The 27,307-nt window shown below is 47.3% G+C and overlaps 1 protein-coding gene across 6 annotated transcripts in view; it reads right to left on the reverse strand.

Moving 5' to 3' along the window:
- Window positions 1-17,184: 17,184 nt before the first annotated feature.
- Window positions 17,185-27,307, reverse strand: part of crhr1 (corticotropin releasing hormone receptor 1) — a 39,087-nt gene continuing 28,964 nt past the window's right edge. For all 6 annotated transcript variants that reach the window (XM_055511086.1, XM_055511088.1, XM_055511087.1 and 3 more), the window contains 7 exons: window positions 27,081-27,234; window positions 26,929-26,989; window positions 26,738-26,810; window positions 26,577-26,662; window positions 26,175-26,313; window positions 19,106-19,147; window positions 17,185-19,016 (listed from right to left, as the gene is read on the reverse strand). In XM_055511086.1, coding sequence (XP_055367061.1) covers window positions 18,876-19,016; window positions 19,106-19,147; window positions 26,175-26,313; window positions 26,577-26,662; window positions 26,738-26,810; window positions 26,929-26,989; window positions 27,081-27,234 — 696 coding nt within the window. In that variant the 3' untranslated portion in view covers window positions 17,185-18,875. The remainder of the gene's footprint in view (window positions 19,017-19,105; window positions 19,148-26,174; window positions 26,314-26,576; window positions 26,663-26,737; window positions 26,811-26,928; window positions 26,990-27,080; window positions 27,235-27,307) is intronic.

Genomic DNA, 27,307 nt, shown 5'->3' on the forward strand with positions numbered 1-27,307 from the left:
TCGACCCTACTCTTGCCTAGCCTATGACCGTCCTGTACTGTAAGTCGACCTCTGCTTGTACCTTGTCCGCGTCTCTGCCTGCTCCTTGTCGGATCCTGATTGCTACTCCACCGTGTATGACCTCTGCCTGCCTGACCTTGCTAATAACCTTCTTATCATACTCAAGTCAACGCTGTGCAATTGGGTCCTTCCTCCATCGTTGGTTTGTAACAAAGTCAGCTATTTATCCAAATAAATATATTATTAAACGTAAACATTTAACACCTTAGTAAGTCAACAACTGCAATATTGTTGTTATTCACTATGTTAACACTAATACTGCTAATAATTATAAAGGCGTGTGCATATACTAATGTACATACACTTGTGCATATATAATTGTACATAATCACATAATACTTACATACAATATCTCAACTGTATATAATCAGGCATTATTAATTTAACAATGGCATGGCAGGCATTAATAATAGTAGTGGTGGCAGCAGTACTTACAGCTAAGGTTAAGAAGCCTATTTATCAGATCTGTTGTGTGTTGTGTGTCTCACTACAAGGTTATTTAAGCTATAAAATAAAATTATTCACCAAAAGGGTGAGGTAGACGAGGTAAATAACACTTGTGAAAGCCAGGGTGATGGGAGGAGCTCGGTCTGTACAGAGAGAATGCATTATCAGAAAGTGACGGGGATGGCATTAACATGATGTGATGGAAATTATGTAATAAAGAAGCTGATGAGAGTGTTGTCTTTTGTACAATTTATGGTAATAAAAGGGAAAAATAAAAGATAATGGGAAAAGAAAATCAAAAGCCAGCTGGGGAGTTCAGGACATACACAATGGAGGTATAATGCAAGTCTTCCGGATGTCACCTGCTTTTTTAACCCTCTAGGGCCAATCAAATTGCATGTACTGTACTGTACCACTTTATCTCTGTCACCGTGTGTGGAGATGTTTATATTCTACCACCTGTATCACTGACATCTGACTATCAGAGAGGAAGGAATGCTCAATCTCAGCAGACAAAGAGAGACACAGCTCCACAGCCATCGTTTTGGAAACTATATTGGAGCAAGTTTCATGGTGTACCAGGCAGAGAGAACCATAGAACAATCTAAGAGAAATGGCAAGTACATAAAAAGATGTAAGACAAAAAAAGAAATGAATTGCTTACATAAAAAGAAAAAAAAGAACAGTCATGCTGAACATTGTCATAGACCATATAATAACTGTATAGAATACCATCCATCCATCCATCCATCCATTTTCATCCGCTTATCCGGGGCCGGGTCGCGGGGGCAGCAGTCTAAGCAGAGAGTTCCAGACTTCCCTCTCCCCGGACACTTCCTCCAGCTCTTCCGGTGGGACCCCAAGACGTTCCCAGGCCAGCCGAGAGACGTAGTCTCTCCAGCGAGTCCTAGGTCTTCCTCGGGGCCTCCTACCGGTGGGACATGCCCGGAACACCTCCCCAGGGAGGCGTCCAGGAGGCATCCGAACTAGATGCCCGAGCCACCTCAGCTGGCTCCTCTCGATGTGGAGGAGCAGCGACTCTACTCCTCTCTAAGGGAGCGCCCAGCCACCCTGCGGAGGAAGCTCATTTCAGCCGCTTGTATCCGTGACCTTGCCCTTTCGGTCAAGACCCAAAGCTCATGACCATAGGTGAGGGTAGGAACGTAGATTGACCAGTAAATTGAGAGCTTTGCCTTTCGGCTCAGCTCCCTCTTCACCACGACGGGCCGATACACCGACCGCATTACTGCAGCCGCCGCACCGATCCGTCTGTCAAACTCACGCTCCTTCCTTCCCTCACTCGTGAACAAGACCCCAAGATACTTAAACTCCTCCACTTGAGGCAGGAACTCTTCTCCAACCTGGAGAGAGCAAACCACCTTTTTCCGGTCGAGAACCATGGCCTCAGATTTGGAGGAACTGATTCTCATCCCAGCCGCTTCACACTCAGCTGCAAACCGCACCAGCGCACGCTGGAGGTCCTGGCCTGATGAAGCCAACAGGACAACATCATCTGCAAAAAGCAGAGATGCAATCCTGTGGTCCCCAAACCAGACCTCCTCCGGCCCCTGGCTGCGCCTAGAAATTCTGTCCATAAAAATAATGAACAGAACCGGTGACAAAGGGCAGCCCTGCCGAAGTCCAACATGCACCGGGAACAGGTCTGACTTATTGCTGGCAATGCGAACCAAGCTCCTGCTCCGGTTGTACAGAGACCGAACAGCCCTTAGCAAAGGGCCCTGGACTCCATACTCCCGGAGCACCCCCCACAGGATGTCACGAGGGACACGGTCGAATGCCTTCTCCAGATCCACAAAGCACATGTAGACTGGTTGGGCAAACTCCCACAAACCCTCAAGCACCCTGCTGAGGGTATAAAGCTGGTCCAGCGTTCCACGACCAGGCCGAAAACCACATTGTTCCTCCTGTATCCGAGGTTCGACTATCGGCCGAATTCTCCTCTCCAGTACCCTGGCATAGACTTTCCCAGGGAGGCTGAGAAGTGTGATCCCCCTATAGTTGGAACACACTCTCCTGTCCCCCTTTTTGTAAAGAGGGACAACCACCCCGGTTGTCCAGTCCAGAGGAACTGTCCCCCTCCTCCACGCGATGTTGCAGAGGCGTGTCACCCAAGACAGCCCCACAACATCCAGAGACTTGAGGTACTCAGGACGGATCTCATCCACCCCCGCTGCTCTGCCACCGAGGAGCTTACTAACTACCTCGGTGACCTCAGCCTGGGTGATGGGCAAGTCCGCCTCTGAGTCCCCTGCCTCTGCTTCCTCAGCAGAAGGCATGTCGGAGGGGTTGAGGAGATCCTCAAAGTACTCCTTCCACCGTCCGATAACATCCCCAGTTGAGGTCAACAGCTCCCCACCTCCACTGAAAACAGAGTTGGTAAAGAACTGCTTCCCCCTCCTGAGGCGCCGGACGGTTTGCCAGAATCTCTTTGAGGCCGAGCGATAGTCCTCCTCCATGGCCTCCCCGAACTCCTCCCAAGCCCGAGTTTTTGCCTCCGCAACGGCACGGGCTGCAGCACGCTTGGCCTGCCGGTACCCATCAGCTGCCTCAGGAGTCCTACAGGTCAACCATACCTGGTAGGACTCCTTCTTCAGCTTGATGGCGTCCCTTACCTCCGGCGTCCACCACCGGGTTCGGGGATTACCACCACGACAGGCACCGGAGACCCTGCGTCCACAGCTCCGAACGGCCACGTTGACAATGGAGACGGAGAACATGGTCCACTCGGACTCTATGTCTCCCACCTCCCTCGGAATCTGGTCGAAGCTCTCCCGGAGGTGTGAGTTAAAGGTCCGTCTGACAGAGGGTTCAGCCAGGCGTTCCCAACAGACCCTCACAATACGTTTGGGCCTGCCAAGTCGTTCCAGCCTCCTTCTCTGCCAGCGGATCCTACTCACCACCAGGTGGTGATCAGTTGACAGTTCAGCCCCTCTCTTCACCCGAGTGTCCAAAACATATGGCCGAAGGTCAGGTGAAACGACTACAAAGTCTATCATCGACCTCCGGCCTAGGGTGTCCTGGTGCCATGTGCACCGATGGACACCCTTATGTTCGAACATGGTGTTAGTTATGGCCAAACTGTGCCTAGCACAGAAGTCCAATAACATAACACCATTCGGGTTCAGATCAGGGAGGCCGTTCCTCCCAATCACGCCTCTCCAGGTATCACTGTCGTTACCTACGTGGGCATTGAAATCTCCCAGAAGAACGATGGGGTCCCCAGTTGGAGCGCTTTCCAACACTCCCTCCAGGGACCCCAAGAAGGCCGGGTACTCCACACTGCCATTCGGCCCGTAAGCACAAATGACGGTGAGTGACCTATCCCCCACCCGAAGGCGCAGGGAAGCGACCCTCTCGTCCACCGGGGAAAACTCCAACACATGGCAACTAAGCTGGGGAGCTATGAGCAAGCCCACACCAGCCCGCCGCCTCTCACCGCAGGCAACTCCAGAGTAGAAAAGGGTCCAGCCCCTCTCAAGGAATTGGGTTCCAGAGCCCAGGCTGTGTGTGGAGGTGAGCCCGACTATTTCTAGCCGGTACCGCTCGACCTCCTGCACAAGCTCAGGCTCCTTTCCCCCCAGTGACGTGACATTCCATGTCCCAATAACCAGATTGGTTATCCAGGGATTGGGGCGCCCAGGCTCCCTCCTTCGACTGCTGCCCAATCCACTCTGCACCAGCCCCCTACGGTTCCTCCCGCGGATGGTGGGTCCACTTGAGGACGGCCCCACGTCGCTCTTTCGGGCTGTGCCCGACCGGGCCCCGTGGGAATAGGCCCGGCCACCAGGCGCTCGCATACGAGCCCCAACCCCGGGCCTGGCTCCAGGGCGGGGCCCCGGCTGCGCCATACCGGGCGACGTCTCTGGCCTTGGTGGTTTGTCTTTCATAGGGGGGTTGTGAACCGCTCTTAGTCTGGCCCGTCGCCAGGACCTGTTTGCCTTGGGAGACCCTACCAGGGGCATTTAGCCCCCGACAACATAGCTCCCGGGGTCATTCGGGCACACAAACTCCTCCACCACGGTAAGGCGGCGGTTCAGGGAGGAGTGTATAGAATACTAAAAGAGAAATTGTTCCTATTACACGTGTGTTAGTGAAAGTGTTTAGAGTAAATTACAGCTACCCAACTTTATCTCCTCCCACTTTCCACCTGAGCACAGATGAGCGGGGGCTATTTATGGTATGGTATCATGTGATCAAACTAAACCAATAAATAAGCAATAAATACAGTAATATAGAATGTGGCTCCTACATCAGTTTTGATACAGGAACAAAGGTAAGGTCAGTAAACTTTGGTTGATTGAACAAAACCTGAGCCCAACACAGAATTTACTGCCTTATTAAACCTGCTGTTGACTGAGTGATGACAATAGCTGAGCTCTAGAAGGAAAAGGCGGGTTTAGCCTTTAGAGGTGTGAGGCTTCAGATGTGAAGACATCAGTAGCCTCAACAGATGATATTTTCTATTTAAGGTTGTGTTTGTTGTTGGAGCTGAACAGATAATAGAGAAATTAGATTTAGAAACCTAGAGAGGATTGAGACACTGTGTGAAGAGTGTTGAAAAGCAGTATCCAGAGACACCTGGATGTGTCACAACCAGTGCCATATCCAGAGGCCAAAGGGTTACATCTCAGCTGGATACCTTTCTGGCTTGTGGCAAGGTGTAAAGATTTGGTGAAGTTTTTCTGTCACCCAAAGACCTCGAACTGGAGCAGAAAAAGGATGGAATTCTACCCTCACAGTATTGGGATGCTGCATCGGAGAACTATTGCAGTAGATGGCTTTTTAAGGGTGTAATGTTCTTGTACTTTTGTGTGTTGTGCATTTGTTCTATGACATGAAGCCATGGATCAAAGTGCTTATGCGTAAGGGTGTTACGTGCTGAACAGTTTCTCTAAAGAGTTTTGCAGATGACCTGGACTGACTCCTCCCTGAATCCCTGGCTGATTGGTGTCACCTGGAGGCTGATGTTTAAAAGCCCTGCAAAGCTACTTCCTCTCTTTCTCTCCAGCGCTGCACTTCATTGCAGCAGCCATGTTGCCAGCGGCCATGCCCATTCATGTTTGATTGTTGGTTCTTCAACAATCAGACATGAATCATTACAGTGGAATCTGTCATGCACTGGCAGGGAGGCAGGGAATGAAGGACCCAAATGCACAGCCAGGAGACAGAGCTTAAATGGCAGGCAAACCAAGAAACATTAAGCACACTCAGAGTCAGACAGGCGAAGATCAGGAACCGGTAAAGCAAGGGGAGTCGACACAGGTGCGTGGTCAAACAATCTGGCAAGAGGTGACACGCAGACATGGTGCTTAAATGCTGGGGTTGATTAGTGACTAGATGCAGGTGGGCTGAACATATGACCGGGGGAGAAGCTAGACGGAAACTAACAGGCAGGTACAAGAGAAGATAGGTAAAACCAGAACTCAGGCCGACAGGATACAAATAGGATGTGTCAAAATAAAACCGGAACTAACAAACAAAAGTCCATGTCATGACAGAACCCCGCCCCCTCAAGGGCGAATTCCCAGAAGGAAGGCAGAAGGAGCTGGCGGCAAGACCACCAGCCCGGCAGACAATACGAGCGTAGGGCAGGGCCCTAGGGTATTGTAACCAGAGACGAGGGACGACAAAGAGCCGGAACCAGAGCTAAGGGAAGACGAAGCGCCGGAACTAGGGATGAGGGACGAAGCACTGGAACCAGAGATGAGGGACGACAAAGTGCAGGAGCCAGAACCAGAGATGAACCCAGACGTGGAGCCAGGGCGGACGTAATCCTCGCTGAATTATCTGGAGCCGGAACAGACGTGGATGGTACCAGACCACCAGGGACTGAGAAAGACGAGGTCAAAGCCGGACCACAAAGAACTGAAGAAGACGCGGTCGAAGCCAGACCACCAGGAACCGAAGCAGACGTAGTCAGTGCTGGACCAAAAGGAACCAAAGCAGACGTGTTTAGTGCCAGACCACCAGGAACTGAGACAGATGCAGTCGGTGCCAGACCACCAGAAACTGAGGCAGACGTGCTCGGTGCCGGACCACCAGGATCTGAGGCAGACGCATTCGGCGATAGACCACCAGGAGCTGAGGCAGACGCAGTCGGTGCAGGACTACCAGGAGCTGGAGCAGACGCGGTCGGTGCCAGACCACCAGGAGCTGAGGCACACGTTGTCAGGGCCGGGCCACCAGGATCCCCGGAAGCAGCACACAAAGCAGAGAACACAGGGACCACAACTGGAACGATCATCTTTGAGCTCCTGGAGACCCCTGGTGTGGCCTCCCTTGGACCACCAGAGGCAAGAGCAAATATGCTACCCCGGGAGCTACCAGGACCTCTAAGGAAGACACCTGCACACAAGAGAGCAGAAGGCACCAGGTCCAGGACCGATGCAAACCAGCCTGAACCACCAGGAAAGGGAACGGGAACTTCATGGCCAACGGGAACTGAGGCAGGGACTCTCCAGGGCCAACAAGAGCAGGAACGGCCTCTCCAGGGTCGACAGGGGCAGGAACGACCTCCCCTTTGGGACCGACAAGGGCAGGAACAGCCTCCGCTTCGGAGCCGACAAGGGCAGGAACGACCTCTAATTCAAGGCCAACAGGGGACAGAATGGCCGCTTCCTCAGGGCCAACAGGGGACAGAATGGCTGCTTCCTCGGGGCCAACAGGGGACAGAAATGTCGCTTCTTCAGGGCCAACAGAGGACAGAGTGGCTGCTTCCTCAGGGCCAACGCGGAACAGAATAACCGCTGCCTCAGGGCCAACGCGGAACAGAATGGTCGCTTTCTCAGGGCCAACGCGGTGTCGTGTATTTTCTCTTTTATTCAACCACAACAGAGATTTCACAAGAACTCAACTTTGAAGTTTAAATCAATAGCATACAAATTTATTATACATGACAAATTAAATCAATCAGATAATGATTACAAAAGAGTAATAACAAGAGAGGCAGAGACCAAATTCACCTGCTTGTTCCTCTGCAGAGAGAACTGAGAGGTCGGAAAAGGCCCGCTGGGTTCTACCAGCGGACCCTCTGCGAAGCGCTCTGAAAACCCCAGCCTGTGAAGGTCTGCTTATAACCACCACCTAAAGTCTTTCCAAATGTCCAAATAAGGCTACTTGGAAAGTCCTAGCGCTGGGCCATGTTATCTGTCCGGCTCCCAGATCCATCTGGCCCAGCTTCAACCTCTCTGTTCCTTTCCCAGGTCGGTGTGACATTTTGAATATTTCCTTAGGAACAGCTCGGATAAACATTTTTAACAACAACAGATTCTGCGAACACAGATTCTGCGAACCCAGTTCACGCCCCAGTCACTGAGGACACACGAACCCATCTACTCTCTGTACTTCTCTCATAAGCAATGATGAATTTTACTCCTAAAAGTAAATGTAAATGTCTGTTTCCTGGAGTCTATCCCAGATGCTCCCCAGACAACGACCCTGCCAAACTGCAAGGGTTGAGGAACAGTCACTGCATCTTAACCTGACCAGAACGTATTGTTCACTACCTATATAATAATATATGATATGATACATAAATATACTACAGCGGGACAGAATGGTCGCTTCTTCCTGGCCAACGCGGAAAAGAATGGCCACTTCTTTCGGGCCAACGCGGGACAGAATGGCCGCTTCTTCTGGGCCAACGCGGAACTGAGGCAGTGACTCCCAGGGCCGACAAGAGCAGGAACGGCCTCTCCAGGGTCGACAGGGGCAGGAACGGCCTCTCCAGGGTTGACAGGGGCATTAACGGCAGGAACACATCAAACTGCACTTAGCAAAGATGTTTTCCTCTCTCACTAGAGCTCTCAGTTCGTCCATTTTATTATCCAGTGACCTTTTCCTCCTTATTTCTTCAAGGAAGCTTGACATGACTGAGTCAGGTATTTTGCTGCCGATCTTAGTGAGATCAGCTCGTGCCGTGTGTAAACAAAGTTGGTGCTCTTGCGCACCAGCTTTGGAAGTATAAATCTAAGTGAAAAAACGTAGCAAAAAACTCTTAAACTAGTCTTAAGGCGTACCCTCTCTGATTTAACAGGATCAGAGAGGGTACGCCTTAAGACTAGTTAAAGAAGTAGACAAAAAAAATGAGGAAAAATACAGAAAAGACAAGACGGTAAGACAGAGCGATCGGAGAGTGTTGCAGGAAGGCTGCACACCTGCGCACTAAAGACTGTCTTTTTCTGTTGCTTACAGAGATACAGTATCTGGGGTTTTGTGGTGTATGAGACACAGATATTCTCAATATGGTTAGCTGTAGCAGTTTAGCCAGTTAGCTTGGCCTTTGCTCCTTACTTCTGTGTTACATGTCCAGCTGTAGCAAATTCAATTCAATTTTATTTATATAGCGCCAAATCACAACAAAGTTATTTCAAGGAACTTTACAAAGTAAGGTTTAAAACCTCACACAACTAAACCCAACAAATCCCACATACAGCAAGCATTTAATTTGACAGCAACAGTGGAGAGGAAAAACTCTCTAACGAGGAAGAAACCTCCAGCAGAACCAGGCTGGATGCGGGCAGCCATCTGCCTCGACCGGTTGGGGTGAGAGGATAGAGAGATAGAAAAGCACAGCAACAGCAACAGCAACAAGCAACAACAAGCAACAACAGAGCACAGGCAGGATGGTAGGACCAGGGACTGGATGCAGGCAGGATGGTTGGATCCACAGCTGCCCATCACAGACACCAAACTTTGAGTCCAATGATACCTGTAGGTGAGGACAGAGAGGGAGAGAGAGTGGGGGGGGGGAGAGAAGCACAACTACTGGACAGAAAGAGACAAGGTTAGTTAAACATGGGACAATGATGGGAGATTATTGGACAGAGGAGGTAGAAGGAAACAGAGGAGCTCAGTGTATAAATTAAGTTAAGTCCCCCAGCAGTCTATGTCTATTGCAGCTTAACTAAGAGATGGTTCCTGTGACTAACAATAATTGCCAGTGACCTGAACCATCTCTAACTATAAGCTTTATCAAAAAGGAAGGTTTTAAGCCTAATCTTAAAGGTGGAGAGTGTGTCAGCTTCTCGAACCTGAAGAGGGAGCTGGTTCCAGAGGAGAGGAGCTTGGTAGCTAAAAGCTCTGCCCCCTGTTCTACATTTAAACACTCTAGGAACCACAAGTAGCCCAGCGCTCTGAGAACGAAGTGTTCTGCTGGGAGCATAAGGAACTATGAGGTCTTTAAGATAAGAAGGAGCTTTATCATTGAGTACTTTGTAGGTGAGTCGGAGAATTTTAAATTCTATCCTACATTTTACAGGCAGCCAGTGCAGAGAAGCTAATGTAGGAGAAATGTGATCTCTCTTTCTAAATCCTGTCAGGACTCTGGCTGCAGCATTTTGAATAAGCTGTAGGCTTTTTAAGGAGCTGTTAGGACATCCTATGAGTAAGGAGTTACAGTAGTCCAGCCTAGAGATAACAAATGCATGGATCAGTTTCTCTGCATCGCTCTGAGAGAGGATGCTTCTGATTTTAACTATATTTCTAAGGTGGAAGTAGGCGGTTCTGGAGATTTGTTTAATGTATGATGTAAAACAGAGATCCTGGTCAAACATGACACCAAGGTTCCTCACAGTAGAATCTGAAGCTAATGTTATGCCATCCAGGGAGGCTATCTGACTCAATAGTGTCTCTCTCAGATTTTTAGGCCCAACAAAAAGAATCTCGGTTTTATCTGAGTTTAGTTGAAGGAAGTTTTGGGACATCCAGGATTTGATGTCTTTTAAACAACCCTGAATTTTGACTAGTTGATCTGTTTCATTTGGTTCCAAGGACATATATAGCTGAGTATCATCTGCGTAAAAATGAAAATTAATAGAATGCTTTCTAATAATCTCACCTAGAGGAGACATGTATAGGCTAAACAGAATTGGACCCAGCACAGAACCCTGTGGAACTCCATAGCTAATCCTTGTGCGTGTGGAGAATTCATCATTAACATGAACAAACTGGAATCTGTTCAACAAATAGGATTTAAACCATCCCAATGCTGTTCCATTAATCCCGATTCTATGTTCTAGTGTCTGTAATAGAATGTTATGATCAATTGTATCAAATGCAGCACTAAGATCTAACAGGACAAGGACAGAAACTAGACAATTGTCCGAAGCTAATAGAAGATCATTAGTGACTCTAACCAGAGCTGTTTCTGTGCTATGATGTTTTCTAAATCCTGACTGAAAATCTTCGTACAGGTTATTCCCACTCAGGTGGTCAGATAATTGTTTAGCCACGATTTTTTCCAGAATCTTGGAAATAAAGGGTAAATTTGAAATGGACCTATAGTTGGCTAGTTGTCCAGGGTCAAGGGTTGTCTTTTTCAATAGAGGTTTGACCACAGCCACCTTAAAAGCCGGTGGTAGATAGCCTAGTTGTAAAGATTGGTTGATTTGATTTAATATGGATGAGCTGATTAAAGGTAGAACTTTTTTGAGTAATCTGGTTGGGATTGGATCTAAAAGACAAGTGGACGACTTGGAAGAGTTAATTATTGAGGTTAACTCCATATGAGTTATGGGGGAGAAGCTGTCTAGGTAAGACAGAGGATTTAATAAATTTAAAGTTGATGGATCTAGACAGTGCTTTCTCTCATTTGGAAGAAGTCGCTGCTGAATGTTTTTTCTAATGATGATAATTTTATTAGTAAAATAGTTCATAAAGTCATTGCTGCTGAGATTTAAGGGGATAGTAGACTCAATACAGCTATGACTGTTTGTCAGCCTGGCTACAGTGCTGAAAAGAAACCTGGGGTTGTTTTTGTTTTTCTCAATTAGGGAGGAATAATATGTTTTTCTAGCAGCACAAAGTGCTTTTTTATATTTCATTAGACTGTGCTTCCATGCAATGCAGTTTACATTTATTTTGTTGGAACGCCACTGTCTTTCTAGTTGTCTAGTCCTTTGCTTTAGGCTGCGGATCTCTGAGTTATACCACGGAGCTAACCTCCTCTGATTCACTGCCTTCTTCTTCAGAGGAGCCACTGTGTCTAACATTGTACGTAGAGAAGCTGCAGCATCATCTACAAGACAGTCAACCTGTTCATAAGGATTAAGGTGACTGTTCTCTGTGTATCTACAAGACATTGAGGCAAAAGATGATGGAATCATCTGCTTGAATCTGGCAATGTTGTGAGTCAGCTTCCAGACAGCCAGAGGGCACTCTGGCTCACGTGGCATTAAGGCCCTCTTGGTTGGTTCTTTGTTTTTTCATTTCCTGTCATGTCATGTCCTGTTATTAGGTTAGTTAGAGTCACCTGTTTTAGTAGGTATTTAAGTTTCTGGTTTGGGTACAGTCTTTGTTGGTGCATTACTCGTTACTCGTTACGTGTTACTGGTTATGGGTTACTTGTTACGTGTTGCAGTGTCGTCGTGCTCTTGTGCTCTGTCCAGGTTTGTGTGTTTGTTCACTGTTTGTGTTGGATACTGTTGTTTGCATGTTTTGTGTTTTAGTATGGCTACTTAGTTTCCTGCTCTGCAGTGATCTTTTGTTTTACCTGTGAGTTATATGTGTTAGTTTGCATTTTTTGTTTCTGGCTTATCCTGCACTCGCAGCGTCCTTAGTTTGTATTGTTCTCAGTCTGTACGTTCTATTTATTTATTAAATCACTTATTGTCAGTCCTGTCTGTGGGTCGTGCATTTGGGTCCTCCCTCCAGTTTAGTTTGAAGGCCTTTGTAGCCTGTTCCCCACTCATAGTGAGTGTGTTTTAAAATACAGTTCAGTCCAGTTTGACCCTCGCCCGTAACAGGCAACAGCGTTGTCAGATAAACATCTGCTATAGTAACATTTCTTTCCAGCTGTTATAGGGTCAGTTGTGCTAAATTCAAAAGTTAATAAAAAATGGTCAGATAACAGAGGGTTTTGGGGAAGAACTATTAAATTATCAATTTCAACCCCATATGTCAGGACAAGATCTAGGGTGTGGTTAAAACGATGTGGTGGTACCTGCTGTGTAAAACCAATAGTGTCTATTAAGGAGTTAAAAGCAGTGCTGAGACAGTTGCTGTCAACATCTACATGAATGTTAAAGTCTCCCACTACAATGACTTTATCTGTGCTAAGAACTAAGTCAGATAAGAATTCAGAGAATTCAGTTAAGAACTCCGAATATGGAGCAGGAGGATGGTAAACAATACAAAACACAACTGGCTTCTGAGTTTTAGAGTCTGGGTGAGAAAGGCTCAGAGTGAGGCTCTCAAATGAGTTATAACTATTGTTTGGTTTAGGAGTAATTAATAAATCTGATTTATAAATTGCTGCTACTCCTCCACCTCTACCTGTACTTCTTGGAACATGATAGTTGATGTGAATCATTGGAGTCGACTCATTTAAAGTAACATATTCATCCTGCTGCAGCCAGGTTTCAGTGAGACAGAACAGATCTATGTGATGGTCACTTATCAAGTCAGTTATTAAAAAGGATTTAGATGAGAGAGATCTGATATTTAATAAACCACACTTTATTAGCTTACTGTTACTTTGTTCCGTAAGAGGAGCTGTTTTGATGTTTATTAAATTCTGGTAAGTCACTCCTCTTTGATTTGTTTGTGACTTGTATAGTTTAGGTGGTCGAGAAGCAGACACAGTCTCTATGCGATAACTAAGACTAAGAGTGGGTCGCGGCTGTAGAGAACATGCAGAGAGGCGTGTAAGACTGCGACTCTGCGTCCTGGGCTCCACTCTGAGTTGTCACGGAGTGGGGAGGCTAAGCAACATGGCCATGTTACTAGAAAGCAGAGAGGCTCCGTTCAACGTGGGATGGACGCCGTCTCTTCTAATCAGCCCAGGTTTTCCCCAAAAAGTGCTCCAATTAGCCACAAAGCCCACACCGTTTGCAGGACACCACCTAGACAACCAGCGGTGGAGCGATGACAGCCGGCTATACATGTCATCGCTGGTCACATTGGGGAGGGGTCCAGAGAAAACTACGGAGTCCGACATTGTTTTGGCGAACGAACACACTGACTCAAAGCTTTAGTGACTTCCGATTGGCGTAACCGGGCGTCATTAGCTCCTGCGTGTATTACGATCGTAGCGTACTTACGTTTATCCTTAGACAGGAGCTTAAGATAAGACTCAATGTTGCCCGCTCTGGCCCCAGGCAAACACTTAACTATGACCGCTGGATTCTCTAACTTCACGTTTCGGACTATGGAGTCACCAATGATCAGAGTGGGTTTCTCAGCGGGTGTGTCGCTGAGTGGGGAAAATCTGTTTGAAACGTGAAGCGGTTGGTGGTTAACCGTGGGCGCCTGCCTAAAGCTACGTTTCTTACGAGCCGTGACCCAGTCATTACCCAGCTGCCTGGGACCTGGGCCGGGGGACTGGTAGCAGCTAAGCTAGGAGGCTCCGCACCGGCTAAAGGGACCTGGGTAGCTGGCCTGTTTTCTAAAGTGCGAAGCCGAGACTCTAAGTCTAACAACCTCGCCTCCAACCCTGCAACTAGCGTATACCTATTACAGATACAATTACCATCACTAAAGGAGGCAGAGGATAAGCTAAACAACACACACAAGCACCGAACAGAGCGAGAGGGAGAGGAAAAGGGGGAAGCCATAGCAGGAAAGTAAGCTAGGAGCTACGCTAGCGGAGAAAACACTTAAATAACAGTGTAAATTAGCAGGACGTTTAATGAAAGGAAAAGATGCTTGAGTGTTACAAGCTTGTTTTGCAACTTTTAGCAGTCGCTATCAGATATAAAACGATAATATTTAGAAAAGAGCGGAGAGTAACGCTGTACACACACAGCGGCAGCAAACCTCAGTAACCGGAAGTGACGCGATACGCTTAACGTCAGTCAGCCAACCAAGCAAAGCGAAGACGAGACCCAGCGGCGACCGAGACCCAGCTCGACCCTGGTACAGTACAGTACCAGTTTTCACCAAACGACCTTGTTTGTCTATGTGAACTGAACTAATGTTTGAAGCACATAATAAAGGTGCTGCTGTCTTGTCTTTTTTGTTTTACTGTTTTATTGTCAGTATTGTGTTTTTTAATCTATAATTTATTCACATAAGTAAACATGAGATGGTATTGTCGCAAATACATACTAAATAAAACATACCAAGGTAGAATAAGTACAATTTAGTAATTATTTTGTAACAATAAAACAGCAAACCAAACATTACTTGAATATTTGACCCAGCGCACCGTCCCCAATTCCATGTGCCAGTGGATCTGGAGCTTCCTGACTGACAAGAGGCAGCAGGTGAGGCTGGGCATCCTCCTCCATCTCACTCTATCCTGGGCTTCTTCTACACTCACACCAGCCAACCTCATGTCCTCTGTTAGCACATCCATATATCTCCTCCTTGGTCATCCTCTTACCCTCTTGCCTGGCAGCTTCGTCTCCAACATCCTTCTACTGATATATTCACTATCCCTCCTCTGCACATGTCCAAACCATCTCAGTCTGGCCTCTCTGACTTTGTTGCTAACACAGGCAATGTGAGCTGTCCCTCTGATGAGCTTGTTCCTGATTTTGTCCACAGCTCCTCCCTCGGCACCCTGTCATACGCCCTTGTTCTTGAAGATTGGCACCATAGTGCTTTTCCTCCATTCCTCAGGGATCTTCTCGCACTCTAGAATATTGTTAAACAAGTAAGTTAGAAACTCCTCATCTCAAGCTCTTCCTGAACACCCAGAGCCTGTCTCAACTTGAAAGTGTCTTCATTTTTTAGTTTTCACTACTTTTTTTCTTTTCTGTCTTTCCTCTCTTCTTCTTCCTGACCACCAGTCATCTTACACACCACCATGCTGTGCTGTCTGGCTATACTCTCTCCTACCACCACTTTGCAGTCACTAACCTCCCTCGATTGACCTTGTCTACATAGGATGTAGTCCACCTGCTGCTACCTCCACTCTTGTACAGTATGTCACTCTGTGTTCCTCTCTCTTCTGGAAGTAAGTGTTGACTACAACCATTTCCATCCTCTTAGCAAAGTCCACCACCATCTGTCCTTCTAGATTCCTATCCTTTACACCAAACCTGCCCATCACCCCCTCATCACCTCTGTTCCCCTCACCAACATGCCCAATAAAGTCTGCTCCAACCACTACCCTCTCTCCTCTGGAGATACTCTCGATGACCTCGTCCAACTCACTCCAGAATCTCAGCTTCTCTTTTAACTCACAGCCAACCTGTGGAGCACACCCACTGACTACACTCACCTTCGCCCCTTCAATTTCTAGATTTAAGGTAATCACCCTGTCTGAGACTCTTTTCACCTCTAGAACATTGTTCACAAACTCCCCTTCAGGATCACTCCTGCCTCGTTTCTCTTCCTATCTACACCATGGTAGAACAGTTTGTATCCTCCTCCAATGCAACATGCTTTCCACCTCATTTCCTGCACACTTAGTACATCCACCTTACTTCTCTCCATCATGTCTGCCAGCTCTATGCCTTTCCCTGTCATTTTTACCAACATTAAGGGTTCCTGTTCTCAGATCTATACTCCTTTCTTTCCTCTTCTCTCTTTGTACACATACCCTTCTGGCTCCTTTCCTTATTCAAACAACTATAGTCCAATTTCCACCGGCACCGTATCGGTTAACAGCATCGGTGGCGGGCGTTGTTAACGAATGAAATTCTTACGAACGATCTGCATATTTGTTTATTTGTTTTTGGCAGATGCCCTTCCAGACGCACCCCTTCCTTTTTATCCGGGCTTGGTACCGGCACAGAAGTCGATTATGATATATTATGATATAGATTATGTTTATACCTCAAATTAATATTAATATTATATTACGGAGTCAGGACAGATGCAATTCCATTTTTGTCTTGTGCAAAACCAACAAATAAAAATGATTCTGATTTTAAGTTTATACATTTTGTATAAACCCTAACGTCTAGATAGACATTTTGCCACAACCTCAGTCAACTACTAAGACCACTGTCTTTGTCATTTCCGGTTTTATTTTGTCTCCACTTCCTGTTTAGCTCCCATATCCAGTCAGACCAGCTTTACTTCCGGCCCTTGTTAACCTCACCTGCACATCATCAGTAATCAGTAGTTCAGTACTTAAGCACCACCTCTCACCCCAGCACCTTGACAGATTGTCTGCGTTCATTCCATGACCGGCCTTCCAGCATTGTCGAGTCTCCAGTTCCCGTGCATGACCCAGTTTGGCAATACCGTTTTGATTCTAGCCCAGTCTCTGATGGTTCAGTCTAGTGTGTTTGACCTCTGCCTGTTTTTTGACCACGTCTTTTGCCCATGCCTTGTCGGATCTTGTTTTTGCCAACCTGTGTATGACCATTGCCTGCCTGACTACGTTCTTATTAAAACACTCATTTACTCAAGCCTCGATGTGCATTTGGGTCCTTCCATCATTGTGCCATTGTGACACATAATTTTCATGCCAACCTCCCTGTCTTCACATTGTCAGAATTATGAACAGCAGATTTCTTCCCCTTGTTTGATGGAAGAAGGAGGAGTCCCAAAAAATAAACAACTAAAAAATAGCTCTAAGATACACCTTATTGTACAATTATATTGTAAGCATGCATTGTCAGATACAGTATCTGCTACTGAATATTCCTTGGGTGCATGATGCAGTGATGGAAGCCATAGTAGAGTTTGAGTCGTGATCAGCTGTTATACAGCTGAAAGAAAAAACAGTTTGGGAGTCTGACTGAAGAGAAACAACATTAGTTCTGTTGATGAATTTATTGATTATCAATATCAGCAAATACAGACAAATATGTTCAGGATTAACTCCATGTTTATTCAACTTTAAGTGTTCATCACAATCTGAGATTACTATAAATTCATTATATACAAAAGTGCTGTTTCAAAAGTGTTTTCTAGGTGATTCAATTTAAAACTTGTTAATCACACACATCGAGGCACAGTAATAAATTTATTTTATCCGGAGTGTTTCCCTCCACACAGAACTGTAAATGTACTTACACTAAGCTACAGTAACTACTCTGAATACAACATTTAGTGTGGATACTGCTGGTTCTGCTTGGTACTACTTCAGACCAGTCTGAGAGTGATCAATGACTTGCTGGTCCTTTGCTGTAACTTGGAGTTGAAGGCGATCCGCTTTTTTAGATGAGATACAAATTTTAGTATAATAGATTAATTAAGTTGTAATGTCACGTGTCATTTGATTCACGTCCATATCTCTTTGAAACACACCCAGCTTACATCTTAATTTGTTGGTGTAATTTCCATATTTGCAGAACTACAGTGCACCTTTTGATCAAACAGAGTCAGATTTGTACCTATGTTAATGTACAAAAACAGTTATAAAGCAACTGAAGTTGCAGTTCTGGAAATTCTCTTTATATTTATATCTCTTTATATTTACAGTTGAGGTGTTTTAAAAAAACAATGCAATCATTTATTAATCGATTAAGCCAGTTTTAGTGTTAGTAAAAGTAAATAATTCAACCTTGAAGCTTAAAAATGCATTTTTGATAAATTAAGTTTGATGCAGAAGTGGTTTAATTCTGTGTATCATCAATCATTTGTTCTAGAAGGCCTTTCTGTTTTTCCTTTGAGCTGCTTATACATATATGTTTGTCATATATTTCACTTACTAATGATCCAGGTCTGTGTTGTAACAACCCAAATACTTCTGCTACTGAGCTGTAAAATGTGCAGACTGACAAACCCGTCAACTCCAAATGGAAGCACTTTAACGCTACCTCTCACACATTAAGAAAATGAGAATGAAAAGGTGTTCATTGACCTCAACAGATGTGACGTGTTTTACATCTATTGGAAGTTTTAATATATGGTAAGAACACCAATTTCTACGATTGAGTTTTTGATGTTTTCCTTTTAAGACAAAAGCTTAACTGGGTGTCCCCTGACTTATATTAGGATACTTTATTTTTATTTATTAACATTTGGAGTTAGATTTAACTTTCATATTGATATGTTTGGATTCAAAATTAATGCTTGAAACATAATCCAAGCTTCTGTGTTAACAGTTTGCTCTGACAGATTTGCATTAATTTGAAACTATTTTATGTTTTATTACTTTATGTTTAATTTGAGGGTAAATCGTTTCATCCAGGCAGATAAAAGATATTTCATTCTTCTTCTTTTATTTTATTTTTATTTTGTTTTTCTGAAGGTACTATATGTCGACTAAAGCTGTGCTGCAATACAAATCTTGTTTCTGGTAAAAAACCCTTTTTTTTATCAGTATGAACACAGTGCTTATTCATAAATCCACACCCTGTCCAGCTGCCAGCAGGTTATCCCCCATGAAAGCAACCTAAGCGAATGGTTAGTAATGACACACTCAGACACTCAGTCCAGCACTGCAGTGGTCAACCTGGCCCCTCCACTGATTAAAACTGACTGTGACGGTATGAGACAGTCTGTTAGAGGTTGGAGGACTGTTTAATACTGTGGAAGGATACTCTGCTTGGTGAAGTGGGCAGTGACGTGGCTCGCACCACCCGGCTGCGGATAGAATGACGGTCCTGCCAGCGAATCCAGCGCTTCCTGACAGCAGAGCGCACCTGCTCACAGATAGACAAGCAGATAAAGGTGGTGTGTGTTAGAAAGAGCTGCTAGTCCTTATTAATGATAAACAAAAACACTAACTTACCTCACTGTTGAGAAAACAGTAGAAAACTGAGACAAAGAATCCCTGGAGAGACACAGAGGATGTCAGGTTTTGGCAGAGCTCGGACCCACATGCACAGCACAGAGATCGTGGACAGATGGTAGAGTTTAAAGGTTTAATGCAGTTCTCGTTATAACAGACAGTCCGGGTCATACACAAGAGATCTCAGATTTTGGTACAGAAGGAGCAGGCTGAATCAGGTCCAGGAACAGGCAGAGTATCGGTAACAGGATGACGAGGTTAACTGTACCGGCAGGAGCAGGCTATCTCGATGTCAGGCGGTCAGGTCGGTATCACTAGAGCTTTCCAGACGACAGTACAGTTCAGGAGCAGGCGGGAATCAGGAGTCAAGAAAACGAAACAGGATCGACGAACATACAGGCAGGATAATGCGCTGATAATAAGCGCTGGAAGGTGATGACTAGCATACAACGATCTGGCAACGGGCTATGGAACTGGTGGTGCTTAAGTATGCAGGTGAGTGATTACTGATTCTGAGCAGGTGCAACTAATGAGAACCGGAAGTAAGGCTGGAGCTAATGAGATGTGACAGAAAACCGGAACTGCTATGCAATAAAACAGGATGTGGCTTTCAGAACGTGACAGTACCCCCCCTCCTAGGGCGTCGACCACGGCGCCCACGGAAACCCCCCCCCCCAGCCAGGGCGGGCGGAGGGAGGCCTCAGGAGGAGGGACCGGAACCAGACCCCCCAGTGGCGGCCTGGCCGAGCTGCGGCGCCCCTCCCGGAGCAGGAACCACGGGATGTGCTGCGTGAAAATCCCGAATGAGGGACTTGTCCAGGATGTCCCTGGCAGGGACCCAGGAACGTTCCTCAGGACCGTACCCTTCCCAGTCCACGAGGTACTGGAACCCCCTGCCATGTCGTCTGCAGTCCAGGAGCTCCAGGACCGCGTATGCTGGGGCACCATCCACCACTCGGGGGGGTAGAGGTGGTTGATGGGGAGGCACCATGGGGCAGGAACGGAATGGCTTGAGGTGACTGATATGGAACGTCAGATGGATCTTCAGGGACCTGGGTAATGATAACCTCACCGATACGGGATTAAGTATCTTGGAAATGGTATAAGGGCCAATGAATCTCGGTGCCAACTTACATGGTTGGCCCTGCAACTTAAGGTCCCTGGTCGAGAGCCAGACCTGGTCCCCAACCTTGTACCTTGATCCCGGGGCTCTCTTACGGTCCGCCGACGCCTTGTAGCGGGCCTGAGCCTGCATCATGGTCCTCCTGGCTCGCAACCACGTATGCCGACATCTGCGGACCAAGGCGTGGGCTGAAGGGACTTCCTCTAAGGCAGGGAATAGGGGAGGTTGAAAACCATACGCACACTGGAAAGGAGTTAGGCCGGTCGATGCGCACGGCAGGGTATTGTGTGCGAACTCGATCCAAACCAGCTTTTGTACCCAGGAGCCTGGACTCTTGGACGCCAAAAAGCGCAACCCCACCTCCAGCTGTTGGTTGACCCACTCCGTCTGTCCATTGGACTCCGGATGGTTCCCCCGATGACAGACTGACCTCTGCCCCCACCAACGAGCAGAACTCCCTCCAAAACCGGGAGACAAATTGGGGACCCTGATCAGACACAATGTCACTGGGGAACCCGTGGAGGCGGAAGACCTGCTCCATCATGACCTGGGCTGTCTGCTTCGCGGTGGGCAGCTTGAGCAAAGGGATAAAATGCACACATCTTGAGAACCGGTCCACCACTGTCATTACTACTGTCTTCCCCTGAGATGGGGGCAGACCAGTTACAGAGTCCAGTGCAATGTGTGACCATGGCCCGGGACTGGCAGAGGGTGTAACAACCCGGCTGGACGCTGGTGAGAGGCCTTGCCCATGGCACAGGTTGGACAGGCGGTGACGTACTCCAGCACGTCCTGCTTCATGGACGGCCACCAGAACCGTTCTCCCACCCTGAACGTCGTCCGTGGAGCACCTGGATGGCCGCTGACCCAGGAATCGTGTGCCCACTGAATAACCTCTCCCCGGAGCTCAGGTGGGACGAACAGACGATTCGGAGGACATGCTGGAGGAACCGGGAGATCCCTTACCGCTTCTCAGACGTAGCGCTCCACCGGCCAGGAAACCGCCCCCAGTAGGCACTTTGCCGGCAGAATTGTCTCAGGTTCCGTGGATTCTTCTGGTGCCTCATGAAGTCGGGACAGCGCGTCGGGCTTGGTATTCTTGGACCCTGGTCTATAAGAGAGATGGAAGTTGAACCGGCTGAAAAACAGAGCCCACCTGGCCTGGCGTGAATTCAGTCGTCTGGCGGTCCTCAGGTACTCCAGGTTTTTGTGGTCCGTATACACCATGAATGGTTGTTCTGCTACCTCCAACCAATGCCTCCACTCCTCGAGCGCCACTTTGACTGCCAGCAGTTCACAGTCCCCGATGCTATAATTTCTCTCCGCTGGTCACAGTTTTCTAGACATAAAGGCACACGGGTGGAGCCTACCTCCGGCCGGATCTCTCTGCGAGAGAACTGCTCCAACCCCCGTGTTGGAGGCATCCACCTCCACGATGAACTGTCTTCCTGGGTCCGGCATGTTCAGAATGGGAGTTGACGTGAAGCTCTCCTTTAGTAGTCGAAAGGCGGCTTCTGCGTCCGCCATCCACTGAAAAGGAGATTTAACAGAGGTTAAGGCGTGTAGTGGGGCCGCGATGCTGCTGGGAGGGAGGATGTCATCCAGATAAACAAAAACGAAGCTGTTGATCATAGGGCCCAGTATCTCATTGACGAATGCTTGGAAGACCGCTGGTGCATTTGTGAGCCCAAATGACATAACCAGGTATTCATAGTGCCCGTTGGGCGTATTGAAGGCCGTCTTCCACTCATTGCCTTCACGAATACGCACCAAGTGGTATGCGTTGCGGAGGTCTAGCTTGGTAAAACAGGTGGCTCCTGAAAGTAACTCAAGGCGGATGACAACAGGGGTAATGGATAAGAGTCTCTGATGGTTATATCATTCAGTCCCCGATAGTCTATGCAGGGTCTCAATGATCCATCTTTTTTACTCACGAAGAAGAACCCCGCTCCGGCGGGTGACGAGGAAGGCCGTATGATTCCGGATGCGAGTGCTGAATCCAAGTATTCTTTCATGGCCATCCGTTACTTTGGTGACAGGTGGAAAAGCCTGCCCTTGGGTGGCGCCGTACTTGGTCTCAGATTGATCGCACAGTCATGTTTCCTGTGCGGTGGAAGAGATGTGGCTCTGACCTTACTAAAGACCATGCGGAGGTCATGGTAGCACTCAGGAACGCCATTAAGGTCAGCCTCCTCTCCTCCTTCCGTACACAACCGACTCTGAGGGTCCTCTGGCTCAGTGATGGACTCCGGATTCCGGGTCCCATTCGCGCACCTCTCCACTCCTTCAATCCAGCGTGGGGTTGTCTCCTCAACCAGGTGTGGCCTAAAACAATAGGATGATAACAAGACTCCACAACTAAAAACGTGATTCTCTCTGAGTGTCCATCAGCAAATGACATGGAGACAGGGGCAGTGTGATGCGTGACTCTCCACAATCTGCGACCATCCAACGCCGCTGTTTCCACTGGCAACGCCAACGGTGCCGTGTGGATGCCCATGCGATCAACCAGCCCCGCGTCCATCAGGCTGGCATCCGCACCAGAGTCTATCAGCACCCCCTGCTGGATCGAACGAGCATTGCAGACTAGTGTCACGGTTGGAAAGGACCGTGCGGAGGCACTGCCGAGCATGGTTCGGCTCATCGCTATCCTCCGTGCTAGCGATGAGCCTGGTCTTTTAGCGGACATCCTGCAGCAAAATGTCCTGCCTGTCCACAGTACATGCACAACTGTTGGGTGCGGCGTCTGCGTCTTTCCTCCTCGGTGAGCCGCGTGCGGCCGATCTGCATCGGCTCCTCCGTGCTTGGAGGTGCTCCTGTGCTCCTCTGGACCGGCTGGTCAACCATCTCCCTCGGCGGTCTCCTCGGACTCTGGACCCGGTAATGAGGCGATCCCCTTGCCCTCTCCTCACTGTGATGCTCACGTTTGCTGTTCGCTAGCCGACGATTGATGTGTATGGCCACGGCTTGCCAGACAGTCTTTAACTCGGCGAGATAGTCCACGGATGAAAACATCCCGCAGAGCTGTGGCGTCCCAGCCGGCCTCCGCCGCCAGGGTCCGGAACTCAATGGCGTACTTAGCCGTCGTTCTCTTCCCCTGTCGGATGTTCACCAGTCTCTGTGCCGCCTCGCGGCCCGGAATGATTTCTTGAAAGATCTGATTTAAAGCCCCCGAAAAGGAGGAGAACGTGGCCACACAGGGGGAATTATTCTGCCACTCGGCTGTCGCCCACGCCTCAGCCTCTCCTGTCAGGTGGGAAATGGCATAAGCTACGCGCGATCTCTCCGTGGGGAAAGCAGGTCAGTGCAACTCGAAATGGATCTTGCACTGGGTGATTAACGCTCGACAATCTCCAGTCTCGCCCGAGAAGCGTGTAGGAGCCCCCAGACGAGCGTCGGGGGCCGGAGTGGCAACCACGGGAACCGCAGCGATCGCACTTGCCGCACCGACGGCTACGGGAACCTGAATCGGCGTCTCCTCACCAGCTGTGTTCTGAGCTAGCCGACTCACCGCCTCCGCCAGGTTGGTCATTGGTGCCTCTTGCCGCAGAGCGCAGTCCGCCAGCTTCTGCGGCGCGTCATGGGTCTTCTCCTCCTGCTCGCTGAGTCGCTGTCCCTGAGCGAGCAGCGCCGCACGGAGGGTCTCTACGCAGGCTGGGTCCATGTCTGGCCAGATCGTTCTGTCAGGTTTTGGCAGAGCTCGGACCCACATGCACAGCACAGAGATCGCGGACAGATGGTAGAGTTTAAAGGTTTAATGCAGTTCTCGTTATAACAGACAGTCCGGGTCATACACAAGAGATCTCAGATTTCGGTACAGAGGGAGCAGGCTGAATCAGGTCCAGGAACAGGCAGAGTATCGGTAACAGGATGACGAGGTTAACTGTACCGGCAGGAGCAGGCTATCTCGATGTCAGGCGGTCAGGTCGGTATCACTAGAGCTTTCCAGGCGACAGTACAGTTCAGGAGCAGGCAGGATCGGGAGTCAAGAAAACGAAACAGGATCGAGGAACATACAGGCAGGATAATGAAGCGCTGGAAGGTGATGACTAGCATACAACGATCTGGCAACGGGCTATGGAACTGGTGGTGCTTAAGTATGCAGGTGAGTGATTACTGATTCTGAGCAGGTGCCACTAATGAGAACCGGAAGTAAGGCTGGAGCTAATGAGATGTGACAGGAAACCGGAACTGCTATGCAATAAAACAGGATAACAAGCTAACAAGCTGTTACCACCGTGCTAATACTACTGAAATCAAAGACATGCATGCTTCCATCTGAGGAATGTGTCCTTTGTCAGAGTGGTGCCAGGTTCCTATGGGGTGCCGAATGTAAAAGGAGCACCTATAACTAGTTTTCTCACATTTAACTAAATGACACAACATGTTTTCTCACATTTAGTTAAATGTGCAAAAGTCTAAATGTAAATGTTAAATGTAAATGTTAAATGTTAAATGTAAATGTTAAATGTAAATGTTAAATGTTCGCCGAGTGTAAACTGAATATTCATGAATGTGCAAGTAGACTCCACCCCTACCCTCAAACAGCGTTGGTCTCAGATCAGAGACGCGAACTCTGCGCGAATCACCTCAAACCCCGCCCACATCTGATCTGGAAACTTTTGTTTTTAGCCTGGACGTAACTTCGGCTAGCTAGTATAGTTAGCCAACTAATTCTTCACCGGCGCAACAGAAATATCCTATTTAAATCTACTTAACTCCCCATTAATGGTGTTTACGACAGAACAGCAGTTTGAAGCGGAGCCTCAGCCCACACACCCGCCGTTACAGCCCGTTCAATCTCCCCCAACAGGAAGGAGTCGGAGCTGGCGGCCATGATGGCTTCGACTTCAGGCTTCTCTCCAGTATTTTCGTGCCCTGATCCAGAGTCAGATGTGGGCGGAGCTATGCGTACTGTTTGACGTGTTTGAGTCCGTGTCACTGATCTAGGATAATAGGGGGTGGAGTCTACTTAAATATTCAGTTCGATCATTTAACATTTACATTTAACATTTACATTTAGATTTAACATTTAACATTTACATTTACATTTACATTTACATTTACATTTAACATTTACATTTACATTTACATTTACATTTATATTTAACATTTACATTTAGACTTTTGCACATGTGAGAAAACATGTTGTGTCATTTAGTTAAATGTGAGAAAACTAGTTATAGGTGCTCCTTTTACATTCGGCACCCCATAGGTTCCATCATTAATTCCCTCTGGGCTCGACACAGCTTGTCCCTACAATCAAAAAAATAATCAGGACAGGCAACCTTATGTCTCCCAGTCCGATTGCTATAGCCACTAAGCAACCAGGACTACTTATAAATCGTGATGTTTTAAAAAGTATAAGTATAAAATAAATATAACTATAAATATATGAGGTTAATATATAAGCTTAATAGGTTATTAATGAACCCTGAAATATAATACTGGCATCAGTTTGTGAATGTGAGTGTGAATGAGAATTCATGCCAAGCGCTTTGGATCCAAGTGCTAAAAGTGCAGACCATTTATAATTTACATACACATACTGTAATATAAAATTATACAATTTGTACTTTATTGTTTCTTAAAGTGTGAGGCACAAGTGCTGACACCATTCAAAATTTAAGACTCAAGACAGTTTATTGTCACTGTACCAAGTACAAGTACTGGGTACCATTCAATTTGATGCTGCCCTGTCCAAAACCTGTGTTGATCTAAATGTTTGATTTAATCTTTCAGTAACTCAGATTATGTGATTATGATTTATTCTTTCAGTAACATTCAGTTAGTTTTATGCTGTTTTTTCCGGTGCAGCTGTTTAGTGAAAGAGCATTGTGCTTGTGTCTTTCTAAGTTCGAAGGTCTGCTCATCTTAAACCAGTTAAACCAGTTCAATTGTGAAATTGAAAAAACCTGTAAGTGTAAAAACCATAATGAGGTGCACCTGGAAAGACTCAAGGATGGAGTTAAAGTAGATGAAGACAATCTGAGCGACGTCATCTTCTCCTCCAGGATTCACAAAGAACAACATATAGGTGATTCCCAGCAGAGGTAGTAGCACCAGAGTCGCCTTCACCGCCTTCCTGCAAGTAAAACACGGGATTACTTAACCAGGTCGACTAGAGAACTTTCTAAGACCATAAATGCATAATCATGTTACTACATGTCTTTCTTCATGTGTGCTTGTGCCTGACTCCTCCAGGAGCTGCTGGCTGCATATTTACAGCCAAAAAGTAATATGAGACAACTCTGACTCCACCTGTAGACCCCAAACAAGTGGATGCTTTCATCTCCAGCTCTGATTCTGGTTTAGGCCTGTTCCCAGCCATCAGGATGAGGGACATACCTGTACTGGATGGTCTCTGAGGTGGTGGACGCCCTCAGTTTGGTCATCAGGATCCGGACAATGTTAAACAGGAAGACAAAGTTTATCTGAGGACAGTTTATACAGAAGGTGTAAACAGGCCTGGTCCTCATTGCACAACACTTTTTAATCTGTGTGCATACCAGCAGGACTAAGATCATGGGGCCCTGGTAGATGTAGTCTGTGTAAACTCCAGCCCTTTTTCCAAACCAGCACCTGCCAATCAAAGGTCAAGCATTAAAGAGAGACTTTTTATTCCTCCACATTAAACACCCATTTGTTTGCATATTATTATCTACAGTATTTTGAATAAATGCGACCTGGACAGACTCACTTCTCATTGTCATTGTAAAGTTTTCCAAAGGCCCATGCCAGGATGATTGGGAAAGGAATACCTGCAAACAGGCGGACAAACAGACAGGTAAGGCGGGCAGACAAATGAAGTTGGGAAGCAGGTGCAGCAGCAGACAGACAGGCGGTGCTGACCCCAGCCAATGCAGACGAACATCCACTTGCGGAGTTTGTCAGTGGAGTATGTGAGAACAACAGCTGTGTGCAGGTAGCAACCTTCACCAAACATCCAGAAGAAGTTGGTCACATGGAAATAGTTGTAGGCTGCTGTCACAAACCTGCACCACGCCTAGGGATTGGGGAGAGCAGTTTCAATTACGCTGTCAATCCTGGACCACGCTACCAGGGTCTTAGGAGGGGTC

The sequence above is a fragment of the Betta splendens genome, chromosome 8 (genome assembly GCF_900634795.4).
Source record: "Betta splendens chromosome 8, fBetSpl5.4, whole genome shotgun sequence".
NCBI classification, from domain to species: Eukaryota; Metazoa; Chordata; class Actinopteri; order Anabantiformes; family Osphronemidae; genus Betta; species Betta splendens.